The sequence below is a fragment of the Pterocles gutturalis genome, unplaced genomic scaffold (genome assembly GCF_000699245.1).
Source record: "Pterocles gutturalis isolate BGI_N339 unplaced genomic scaffold, ASM69924v1 scaffold26654, whole genome shotgun sequence".
NCBI classification, from domain to species: domain Eukaryota; kingdom Metazoa; phylum Chordata; class Aves; order Pterocliformes; family Pteroclidae; genus Pterocles; species Pterocles gutturalis.
The window spans coordinates 17,488-28,889 of record NW_010136531.1 but is presented as its reverse complement, the minus strand read 5'-3'; the positions used below and the strand labels follow the sequence as shown (position 1 = coordinate 28,889).

The window sequence follows — 11,402 nt, the reverse complement described above, 5'->3', positions numbered from 1 at the left end:
GACCCTTTCCTCCACATATGGTAGATGACAGAAAAAATATATTCTTTGTTTAATAGTGGGCATGTTTCTGCAGCAGTGGAAAGCTACAGGTCGGGAACTTAAATTCCACATTTTCAGTTGTGTTTGTGAAAAACCTGCCACATTAGCTCCCAACACCTCAGCATGTCCACTTGAATATGACAAAGAGGTGTACAGTTTCAATGTGCTGTTAGCTGGCTTATTCTTGAATTTTTTGACCAGCCAGCCTCTCACTCATTTCATCTGAAGTTCTCTGGATGTTTTCTTTACGTAAGAGCTACAGGACTAATGTACTGAATGTCTCCACAAAAACATTACAGCTGCAAAAAAATTACTGCACTGTTTCTCTTAGAATTACACTAATTTTCTCCATACACTTAGGACAACTTTCCATATGTACTGTTGAATTTTCAGTGACAAATAGTGTATGTTTACATCCAATTATTTATGTCTGTGGTTCATATAATTAAAAACTTAAAATCATCAACTACATCAGTGTCTACATGTCACAGACACCTGGTAAGTTCAAATTTATTGAGCTCATAAAATTACAAAAACATATAACTCTCTAAAAACACTATTGTCTCATGTTAAGTGGTGAAAGCAATCCTTGGTGAATCAGGGACAATTTTGTTCCACTTTCAAATGCCTCCCTTTCAGTGTAGAAGTTGATAATTTCTTACACTTCCAAAATCTGTCTGATCCTTTGTATGCAGCTGTCACACTCAAACTGCTCTAGGGTTATGCCCTGGGCTTTGTCTGTCTGTTCGTTTCCAGCACCTAAAAGACCCAGACTGAAGATGCAAAGCTGTTACTTTTTATTACTTGGGGCAAAAAAATAGAGTCATAAGGTACCTTGCACTTACTAAAATTATAGCTTTAGAATAAATTAATGCTTCAAGGAATTAGTACAGTGCAATGACTTTGGTCTGCCCAGACTGACCTGAATGAAACTTTATGTCATTATCAGCTTGTTCCAATTTCATGGTTGATTCATGTTCAGTGAATGTCCTCCAGCCTAATCAGATCTTCCACATCAACTTCTGTTTCTGCTCAGGCATTTTCACAAGATTTCTCTTTGTTTGATGTGGGGGCTGAGACTAGCAGATGGATTTGCAGGATGGTGGGCTGGAGTTGGTAATGCAAATACCTTCTCATTTGTTTTTAGGAATAGCCCACCTTTATTCAGCCTTTCTTTAAATAAACCATAATAAAACATTAAATATTTTTGGGGAATTAGCTTCAAAATCAGATTCTACAATTGTGGCAGAAACCGTGTTCAAAATCAAAGTAGAAATCTTTCATAAGTTGATAATTTTAAAGTCTTACTGCACAATATCAGCAGAACTTCTCCTTTTCTTAAATATTGTCATAAAGCAACAGCATTTGAAAAAAAGTTTTAAGTAAACCATATATCTCATATCTTTTCAGGTGGTAGAAACAGAGGTAATTGTCTATTTGGACTCATTTGATACAAATCCTCCATTTACTTTAGCATGTGATGACGTTGATTTTGAATCCTCTTTTTCCTCTGTTTTCTCAACATCTGTCTTTGTTTTGATTCGGTGTCTTCTGTAAACACGGTAACCTGGGAATCGGTATATATTTAGTATTAAATAAAGAAATTATAACAATTACCTGAAAACTACACTGCAGTAACATGAAGCCATGCAACATTTTCCTTCGGTATATTGCTAAAACATTCCAACACATTCAGATGGTGTATTTGAAGCTATATTTAACTATTTTGTATAAAGAGCACTCACCACCAGGAAAGTACATTTAGAAAATAACAAGGAAAACATTTTAAATTCTGCATTTGGTGATTGACTGCTTTCCATTCCTATTGTGCACAGTGAATTTTAAAAGTATTGCCTGTGTCCCTTGGGAAGCCTTTGGGTTCTTCGCTGGGTCTGGGTGTATCTATAAGTATCCTTACTTCTACGTGAATCTTGTTTGGCAGGATCTGGGACAAAGTGGTTTGTCTGTCCCCACACCATTACCTCCCAGAGAGGTCGGAGTTGGGGCTCCGCCTTGCAGGCTGTGTCCCTGAGGCAGTGCTCTGGTATCAGGTAAGGTGACTGGTTTGGGAGTGGGAGATCAATAGTCACAGCTGGTTTTAGGCGTAAGCATCAGGGACAAGGTCCCAGCCCTTGGTAGGTTAGTTGCAGTAGCAGCAGTGCAACTCATAAGAGGTGTATGTAGGAGGAAAAAGGGACCCTTACCTCTAATGGAGGATATTTTCTCACATTAGCTGTGTAGCTAGTGCCTATTCTCTCAACAGCTGTTAGGAGGGGAAGTTTGTGCATACCTGTGGGGATGGCCCTGCTGTGCACCTGTGTGCCCGTGTACCCTGGGGTGGTGGAAGAAGATGCATTTGCCCTTCATTGATGAAGGGTAATAACAATCCTGTGCTCAATGTATTCTCTTGTGCTCAGTTGTAGGTGGTGGAGACCCATTTCCTTGTAGTAAAAAAAATGGGTCCTCCAAACCTTGAACTGAACCTTGTATATTCCTAGTTATGCACAGGACACAGCACAGTGCCCATGCTCAGTAATCATTGGGGTCGTTATCTACTTAATTATTTTCCATTTGATTATTTTAATTCCTTATTATTTTCTCTATATCCATGAAAAATTAAAACTTATAATAATAATGATAATTACAATGCTATAATAGAAAATATGTATGCTTTACCTCCTAAAATTAGTATTGCAAACAACAGCTGGAAAATGCTGTAGATGAGTGGGAAAGTAAACATCAGTTCAAGTTGTTCCGGACTGAATGAGAGCTGTACTATAGTTGAACATAGCTGAGTATTTTGCATGCCTGTTTCCAGAGACACTGTGCGACATCTAAAGAGAATAATACAAAGACAATTGTGAAATAGTAGCCTGTGGGTTCTTATGCTTTTTCATAATCTGGATAAGCAAGAAGCATACAGTAATGGATAACTAAGAAAATGGTACTTTTCAGCCAACGTAGTCAACAAAACACTCCACAAGTCACATGGCTGTTACCACCAGAACACACACAATTTATGGCAGTTCAGCAATTGTAAAGGATTGTGATCCACCTTCAAGCCACAGATGTGGCACACAACTATCTCCCTCTCTTGTAATGGTGCTCTAAATTGTAGGCTGCTGCATCTTCATGAGAAATTTTACTGCAGTTCCAACCCACTTATAAGTCAGATCTGTTTCATTCATTTGAAGTGTAGGACATGGACACACAAAGGGAAGACATATGCAAGTTTGGAGGAAAGAGTATGATCAACATTTGTAAATAAGAGTGTGGACAAGAAAAATTTTATTTACACTTAGTATCCCTGAAAGTTGGTTGGGAATGAGTGACTAGATAGCATAGCTAATGTTTGGGAACCATTCTCAGCATTGATTAATCATTAAATAATGCTTTTTTCATAGCTGAAAAAAGGCTACAGGTTTTTGCCACAGGGAATTCCATACCTGTGCCAAGACAGACCAGCTACACGGGCCAGAAAGAATCCCAGAGAATAGCCAGCTGCTGGAAATATGGTGCCAATGATCCATAATTTGGGTGAAATAATCCAGGAACCTTTGTAGAGTATTCCCCCAACCACAGCAATGAGCACGATGAGGACTGCTCCCAAAATGGAACCAATCTGTGAGGGGAAAGAGGAAGGACTCTGTGAATGAGAGACCCCAACAAAACTAATGGCATCAAACATAATGTCAAATGTGCCTGTGAATGTCTCTGAGTCACTGAAACATCTTATTAAACGTAAAACCTAAAGTTTACAGCAATGTAATTCTCAGCAGGCAGGCAGATTAGATAGCTGCCATTTTTACCAAACAGGAGATGTATGATGTACTTCAGTGGGTGACTATAGATATAGATCAAGGCACAGCTATAATAGATATCTATAGCAGACAACTGTAAAACTAGTCTCTTGAAGTCTTGGCTATAATTGTACTTAGAACTGGAGATTAAAAATAGTTTCACAGATGTGACATGAGCAAGGAATAGTGCACACACTAGAAGAATTTCCCCAGAGTTGTTGGGAAACTGACAGCCTAATAGCTAGTACAATACATTTTTCCTCTCCACTTCTTGGGCAGCCACGCTCTGGAGCTTAGCGCAGCATATGCAAACTAGATGCCAGGTTGTTAGCGATAGGAAATTATTTGCCAAGCAGAGGAGTAAATCTTTAATGTGGCTGAAAATTTGTGTTTAATAACTGTCTGTGCACTCGTACAACATTTCTACATAGACGTAGTCATTGAGTTGATCTTATTTCCTGTGTCTCAATGTACTGAGACTGCTGCTTGCCAAAAAAAGTGGTAACTCACTGTCCTCTCAATATCCAAGTGAAACGCCTGCCCTTATGGCATACCTTGCCAGGGATCTCACTGGCAGACTTTGGGGGCTAAGCTTCAGAGAACTCAGTTCTCAGCTAAAATGTGTATTCCCATTGAACTGGCTTCATCAGTCTTTGGCTGAAGGCTTTTTAAGGGCACTGAGTGAACAAGTACTTTTGTTTGACTGAGCTATTAACCACGTGCACCTAGGAAGAAGAAACATGGTCTGGCCATGACAGGCTCTTCTATTTCACCTGGCACACTGTCTTTGTGCTCTTATCTCCACTTCTCACTACGTGGACCTTAATCTGACAGCTATGGCTCAATCTTCATTCATGGTTCCTTGTCCCACATAAAGCAAACTGTTGATGGACCCTACTGTGGGTTGCTCACCCACTCGGTAGGAAAGAGGATGAAACTCTTCTGCTGAGAGAGCATGTAGAGTGTCTTTTCATGTGTGTTCAAACCCATACTTTTCCCTTAACTGACTAAACATGAACAGTACAGTTTTGAAACCAGCACTCAGTAGTATCCAAGCTCATAAGTAAGCTGTGAGTACATTTAAAACTACAACACTATGAGCTAACAGTTCAAGAAAATGAATGGACTTAAAAGGACCTTGTTTGTGTTTTATATTTCCTGAGCTGATAACAGAGAAATGATAACAAGGCATAGATAGAATAACAAGTTGCCAGATTAGGTTTTTAAAGAAAATTTAGAAAATATATGTGTGAACTAAGAATGGTTAACAAAGGCCAAACGTACACAGCACATCTGACAATCACTTTAAACCTAAACCTAATGTTCAGAGTGATTAATTTGCTGTTAACACTAAATGTAGCTAAGTTGTTATTATTACTGTTATTTTGGTGAGAAGAATTTTTGCCAAAAAAAAAAAAAAGTATTTTTGTTACATCTGCAACTGTTTTGCAAAGATAGCTGAATTTTGTTAATAGTTCCTTTAGATTTTTTTAACGGTTGGAACATTTAAAAAATTTTTTTTAGTAAAAATTGACTTCACACTCAACATTACCCCCCAAAATTGATAAACTGGTTTGGAAGTAGACAGGGGCTTTTTTTTTTTAATCCAGAATGTTTTCATTTTTTTTATTATTTTGAAGAGAAAAACTACTTCCAGTTGACCTGAATGATTTTCCTTTCAAGTTCAGTTCACATTATAAACTGAACTCAATTACTAACATAGTTGTAGCCAAAGACAAAAGCAGGCTCTTTATACAATGATGGTTTCTAATAATGTATGCAACTCATGCACTTTTGTTCAGGGGAAAGCAATACATTTCCACACTGTCTCATTTATTTTCTGATGAAAACTTCCTGACTCTAATCAAGTCAGATACTAATACTATGAATAGCGATGTACTGCTTCAGTGGTGCTACTGATTCCATAATTTGTCTGTAATTACTAATGCTTCAGCCTTATATATCCTACCTTAAGTATGATTTTTGCTTTACTAGGCCATTTGTGGTTAACAAATATTCCAAATGAAACAGGAATTATAAGAGCTACCAGTGAAATTCCTGTAAAAAAAGAAGAGAGAAGACAAGTTAAGCCCATATGTCACGCAGAAGTTCACGACAGGAGGACAGACAATGTGTAGAGAGGCTGGGGGTATGGAGCAAGCCTTCAGATGATGTTTCTGGTATGTGCACCCCAAGAACACACAGGCATGCTTTACCCACACCTGCCCATTTGCTTTTCTATAGAGTCTGTTATCTTTGACAGCTTGTTGAAGTAATTGCCATTCTGCTGAGCTATGTGCTCATTCACCTGCATTGGAAAGGCAGACAGAAATTTGAGTGTGCTAATCATCGCTATCCTCTGATGTGAGTAGTTGTACTAAATGTTCATTTTGTATGCAGGTGTTTTGCTAGTGTACCTTATCAACAAATGGTTTAGAGCTTCCTTTGTTTTGGCCTCCCCCATCCAGTATTTATTTTGAAAGCACAAGTATTGCATGTGATTTTTTTTACCACAGGACAATGGGAAATCAAATTGAAGAATGTGAAAGTGACTCTGCTGGGTTTTAAGATTAGCACAACATGGAACCGCACTTGATACGCACTAGAGCCACAGCTCTGCAAAGCGCTGGAGCATGTATTTCCAAATACTTTGATTATTTTCTCTTTGTAGCTGGATGAGATTTTTGACAGGAAGTCAAATGAAGCCACTCCTGGCTGTGTAGATTGCAGCTTTTCAAAGAGACTCAGCAGTTTTAATCACTTGCTTAATTATCCACATGTGCTTAAGTACTTCACCAGATTATGGCCTCAACACTTAGCACTTTGCAGCATTGTGCCTTAAAGCTGTTACAAACAGTTTCATCCAGGGGAACCAGATATTCCTGTACGAATTATTCTATAATCTTTTCCAGTACTATGCAGATCTCCAAACCATTTGGAAAGAAAAACACGGACAATCTTGTGATAAATATCTGTACAATATTTATAACGACTTCAAGTCTTTGTTCTGCAGAGCTGTGGATGATGTGAAGTGATCTAGGTACCTAATTCCCATGGAAATTATTGGAAAGAAGGAAGATGAATATTTTTTAAAAGTCTGGGGTAATTTCTTCACGGTTCTGCAGGATGATGGTATAAAAGTGTTGTTACTAGAGGGAGGGTAAAGGAAAGAGTCAGAAAGGAAAGTGCTGATTCACTGGGCTTACCAATGCTGTCGTAGGGCAGTACAATTGCGTCAGAATCAGTCCACATCTTGGTGTAAATAAAGAGGCAAAGCGGCATCATCCCCATTGCAAGCAGTGTGGAGCAAGTTGTCATGCTGATGCTACAAAGAAGTTGATCAGAGTGATAGTTCATCCGATGCAAATCTACAGTCTTTCTCATTATTACTACTTAAAAGCTTATGAAAGTTTGGGCAAGAAATGCTGCTGCCTACAGTCAGTTTATCCTTTATAACAGGTTAGAAAAAAGCTAAAAGGAAGGAATGACTTCTGCTGAAAGGGAAAGAACATAAAATATCATTGTGTTCTGGAGCCACAGAACAAGAAGTTTCAGTGCAAATGAGGCAGTCAGACCAGGTGGCCATCAGGAAGGTCTGCTGGCAAGTCTGTCTGCATGTTGCCTATCCGGATGGCTTCTGAGAGGGTGACAAACTGGACAGGGTCAGATGGACATCAAATGGAGCTTTCCATTACACCAGCAGTTCTGGTGTGTTAAAATATCACTTCAAATGTCCAAATTCAACAGCCTAACCAAAAATATTTCATCGTCTAGGATGTGTGATGTAATAAAGTTCCCTTTTCTGGCTTTTTTTTTTTTTTTTTTGCTTTGGGCCAAAAAAGTAGGTGCTAAGAATTACTCAGTGAAGCTGAGAATAAGTATTGTTGTTTCCTTGATTTGTGTAAAGATATTTCTGTTTTAAAAGATAAAGTCTTGAAAGCATCAGGCCTGATACACCTTGTACAAAAAGATGTATTCTGCTACAGGAATGAAGAAGAACGAAAAGGCAAGACAGGTAAAATAAGGAGGAAATTCTCAGAATCTGAGTAGAAAAGATAAAATTATGCCTACAAATCACACTCCTCTGACATAAAAATTTTCTAGTTAAGGGACTTTGGAAACTTCCTTATGAGCCTCAGTTCTGACTTCTCTTTTGTGTGGCTTGCCCTCAGAGAAAGGACTACTGACCCCATCCCACGAACTGAGCAGATCCAGAGAAATTTAGAACAATTAAAAAAACTACAAGCATATCTTCACTAATTTTGATTCCTGTCACTCTCTGTTCTACAGTCATTGGGTATAACTTGTCAGGAACCTCTGGCAAGAGAGTTCCTATGCACAGAGAAAAAAGAGCCTTGAGCTAAAATTAAGGTCAGATGAAGCCTCAAATTGATAAAAGAGCTTGTTTTTCCTACCTCCAAATTTCCTACATCTTCTTACTGTCCCTGTATCTACTACTTCCTGCTCCAAAGTTCTGCTCCTGTTCCCTAGCCTCAGTCCCTGTGCTCACAGAAGCTTTCTGGGGATCTGTGGAAGAGAGGAGATGGTGTTTCAGAAGAAGTTTTTTTCTTGTGAAATATCAAGAGATATCAAAACCAGCTGTCCCTATGGGAAGCTTTAGAGGATATCATCTGGGTCTGAGTTACTAAGAAAGGTATGAAACCTCATACTTCACCTCCCTGTGATTATATGAGCAGTAGAAAATTCCTGCTTTAAGTGCTGCTCTGTTTGCACTGGGACATTTTGAAGCAGAACTGTAGACAATGGTGATGGGTTGTTATGTATAAACATAAAATATTATCCATGAAAAACAAAACCTTTGTCTGATATGATGGGCAGGCTTTCTATAGTGCTGTCCTGGCTCCAGAATCCAGCCATACTACTTGTACTGTTATTTTTCTATCAAGAACTTAAGATGTTTGCCTTGGTGTACATCCCTTATCCTCTGGTCCCCGCATTATTGTCACAAAGGTACTGACCAAAAGTCTTTGATTTCTTAAGGTAAAGGTCTTTACCTGAAGAATAACCTTGTATAAGTATTTTCAATTCATTTCACCCTCCGCCAGCATAATGGGATATGCAACTTACTCATATTTATAACATCATCAATTTGGATTTGGATTTTTACCACTGATTTCAGTGGTGCAATTCTGAATATACAGAGCTGAGAAACCATAGTTTAGATCAGTGTATTCTTCCAGGGAAAGATTAGGACGGAATTTCAGACTTTTGCTGGATATCTTTCCATCTGTGTTTTCTTAGACCTGTATTTATTGAAATAAAGAGTCTTGCAGTTTCTAATATCATAGGTCTTTCCTCCACAGAGAGGAAACTGGTCATTAGCCGAGCTGACCTCATACATAATTTCAAAGCAGGTATTACATTAACACCTGTATGTGACAGAAAAGTTCACTATTTTCAAAGGATGGAAAAAATGTCTTATTAAAGCTACAAATATTAACATTCTTAGTCTATTTGCCCTAGCTCCACATCTTTCTTACTTCTGTTATTTTTTCCATTTCTAGTTCAGACTGGCATATGATAAATTCGATGAATGCTTCAATTTATGTTACTCTGTGGGAAACAGAGAAATGATCCTGTTTATTTTAGAGCAAAGTAATCAGGATATAAAAATAAAAAGATGGCTCACTTTTAAAGGCTGTTGGAGTTAATAAACCCCCCATGGAATCTGCATCAAGAGTAGAGTTCACTTCTTCTGCGTGTTTGACATCCTAGAGTATGCCAGGTGCCTTACATACCTGTTTCTGAGTTCAGCACACCCTGTCACCAAGACCATTGCACTTCTCCACAAAGGAGTTTTTCATTGTCCCCAATATGCAGGGCTGCCTTAGTCAGTGGCTTCTAACCTGTAAAACTTTCCCTCAGTTTGAAGACTTTGCAGAAGGTGCTGGGAACAGATAGAATTACTGTAAAAGTGATTTTCATTTGTATTAGTTCCTAAAGAGGAAATCTATTCCTGTTTATTCATTATATAGAACACAAAAAGAGGGAGAGTATTTTTTCCACTTTCCAAGAAACACTACTTCAAGAACTATTGCACAACCACTATTTTGTACACAGGATTCACGTCCTGAAATTCTTTGTTATTTATTTTTGTTGACTACCCAAGATTGTGCAAGAAAATCACAAAAGTAGTTCTAACTTGCACAAAGATTTAATAATCCTTAGCAATTTAGAGGTATCAGTCAATGCTATTTTCTGCGTCATCTGGAGATTTACACTAAAGACATTTTCTAATATACACAATTCAGTTGTTCTGTCTTCCTCACGAGTTCTCAATGAACTAAGGATATTTGCTATTCTGCTTATATATGCTACTGTTACAGTAACTACAGATCTTTACAAGAAGAGCCAGAAAGATAAGAAAAAAATCAGACAGTTCTTGTCAATGTAAAGTTTACACTATAAAAAAGCACATGAACTACTTAGATAATGGCTGTTCTTACCTTAGGTCCATGTCTCCATCCACCCAGTAGGCGAGGATATTGGAGGCTGTGCCCCCTGGACAGCATCCTATGATCAGCACCACGACAGCTTGAATAGGAAGCACGTTAAAGATCAGGGACAGTAAGAAGGCTGAGAGAGGCATAATTCCAAACTGGCAAAGGAAGCCCACAAAAATCCCCCAGGGTCTTTTTATGTGGCTCCAAAATCTCTTAATTTCCACATTGCAACCCATGGAGAACATCACTAAAGCCAGCATGATTGTTAGAACAGTACTTAAAATTACACTCAAAGTTTCATTAAAATTATCTTCCGGTAACACACAAGAGGTGCCATTGCAAATTGTAGCATTTGCTGGACAAGCCGTGGAGCTTTCTGCCAAATACCCAGCTTTAAATTGCTGGGAAAGAAGGTATGTCTGCATTTTGAAATACAGAACTGCTCAGTACATCCGAGGCAAAGTTTCAAGCCTGTGTAAATGGTTGTTTGTCAGTGACTCCTTTTAAATGATCCAGGAAGCAATAAAGTGCAATAAATACTTGAACACTCTTACTATTCTTGAAGGGTTTGGCACAGTGCTGATTCATATAGTTATAAAAGTTTCACTTGCTCAGTACAGTGACAATTAATCATTTATTCATATGATAATGAGGAATCCCACATACAGAGAATAGCTGTGTTAATATTTAAGGGTGTAAAGGAGGCTTGTGCTGTAGCTGAGCACACACAATGAGAACCACAGGAGGAAGAGAAAGTTTAGACTTCATTCTTTGAATTTCTTGCATGCCTTCAGGAGACCCACTCATGCATGCACTGTAACTGACATTACAGAGGTCTATGGGGTCAGTGACTGAGACACAAGAAACCACGGGTAGAGTTCCTGAGGTAGGGTTTGAAGCTTCAGCTCTTGCTAAGTGATGCATCATTCACCGTGGCACATGGTCTCATTTGAATGTGGTAGGATCCTCATTTGCTAGTATTTCTAGTATAACGGAAGTTACGAATGGTGTACAGTGATAACTCTACTATGGGACTTCATGCATGTTTTTGTCACACTTAGCTTCTAAATCCAACTTCTAGGTGATCTTTCTGATACCT

At 38.5% G+C, this 11,402-nt stretch overlaps 1 protein-coding gene across 1 annotated transcript; it reads right to left on the bottom strand.

Annotated features, from left to right (window-relative positions):
- Positions 1 to 1,472: 1,472 nt before the first annotated feature.
- Positions 1,473 to 10,728, bottom strand: SLC10A2 (solute carrier family 10 (sodium/bile acid cotransporter), member 2). Its single transcript, XM_010082347.1, has 6 exons — positions 10,307 to 10,728; positions 7,046 to 7,164; positions 5,809 to 5,897; positions 3,486 to 3,661; positions 2,716 to 2,873; positions 1,473 to 1,606 (listed from the first exon to the last, which is right to left on the bottom strand). The coding sequence occupies exons 1-6, from the start codon at positions 10,726 to 10,728 to the stop codon at positions 1,473 to 1,475; spliced, it is 1,098 nt and encodes a 365-aa protein (XP_010080649.1).
- Between the last annotated feature and the right edge of the window lie 674 nt (positions 10,729 to 11,402).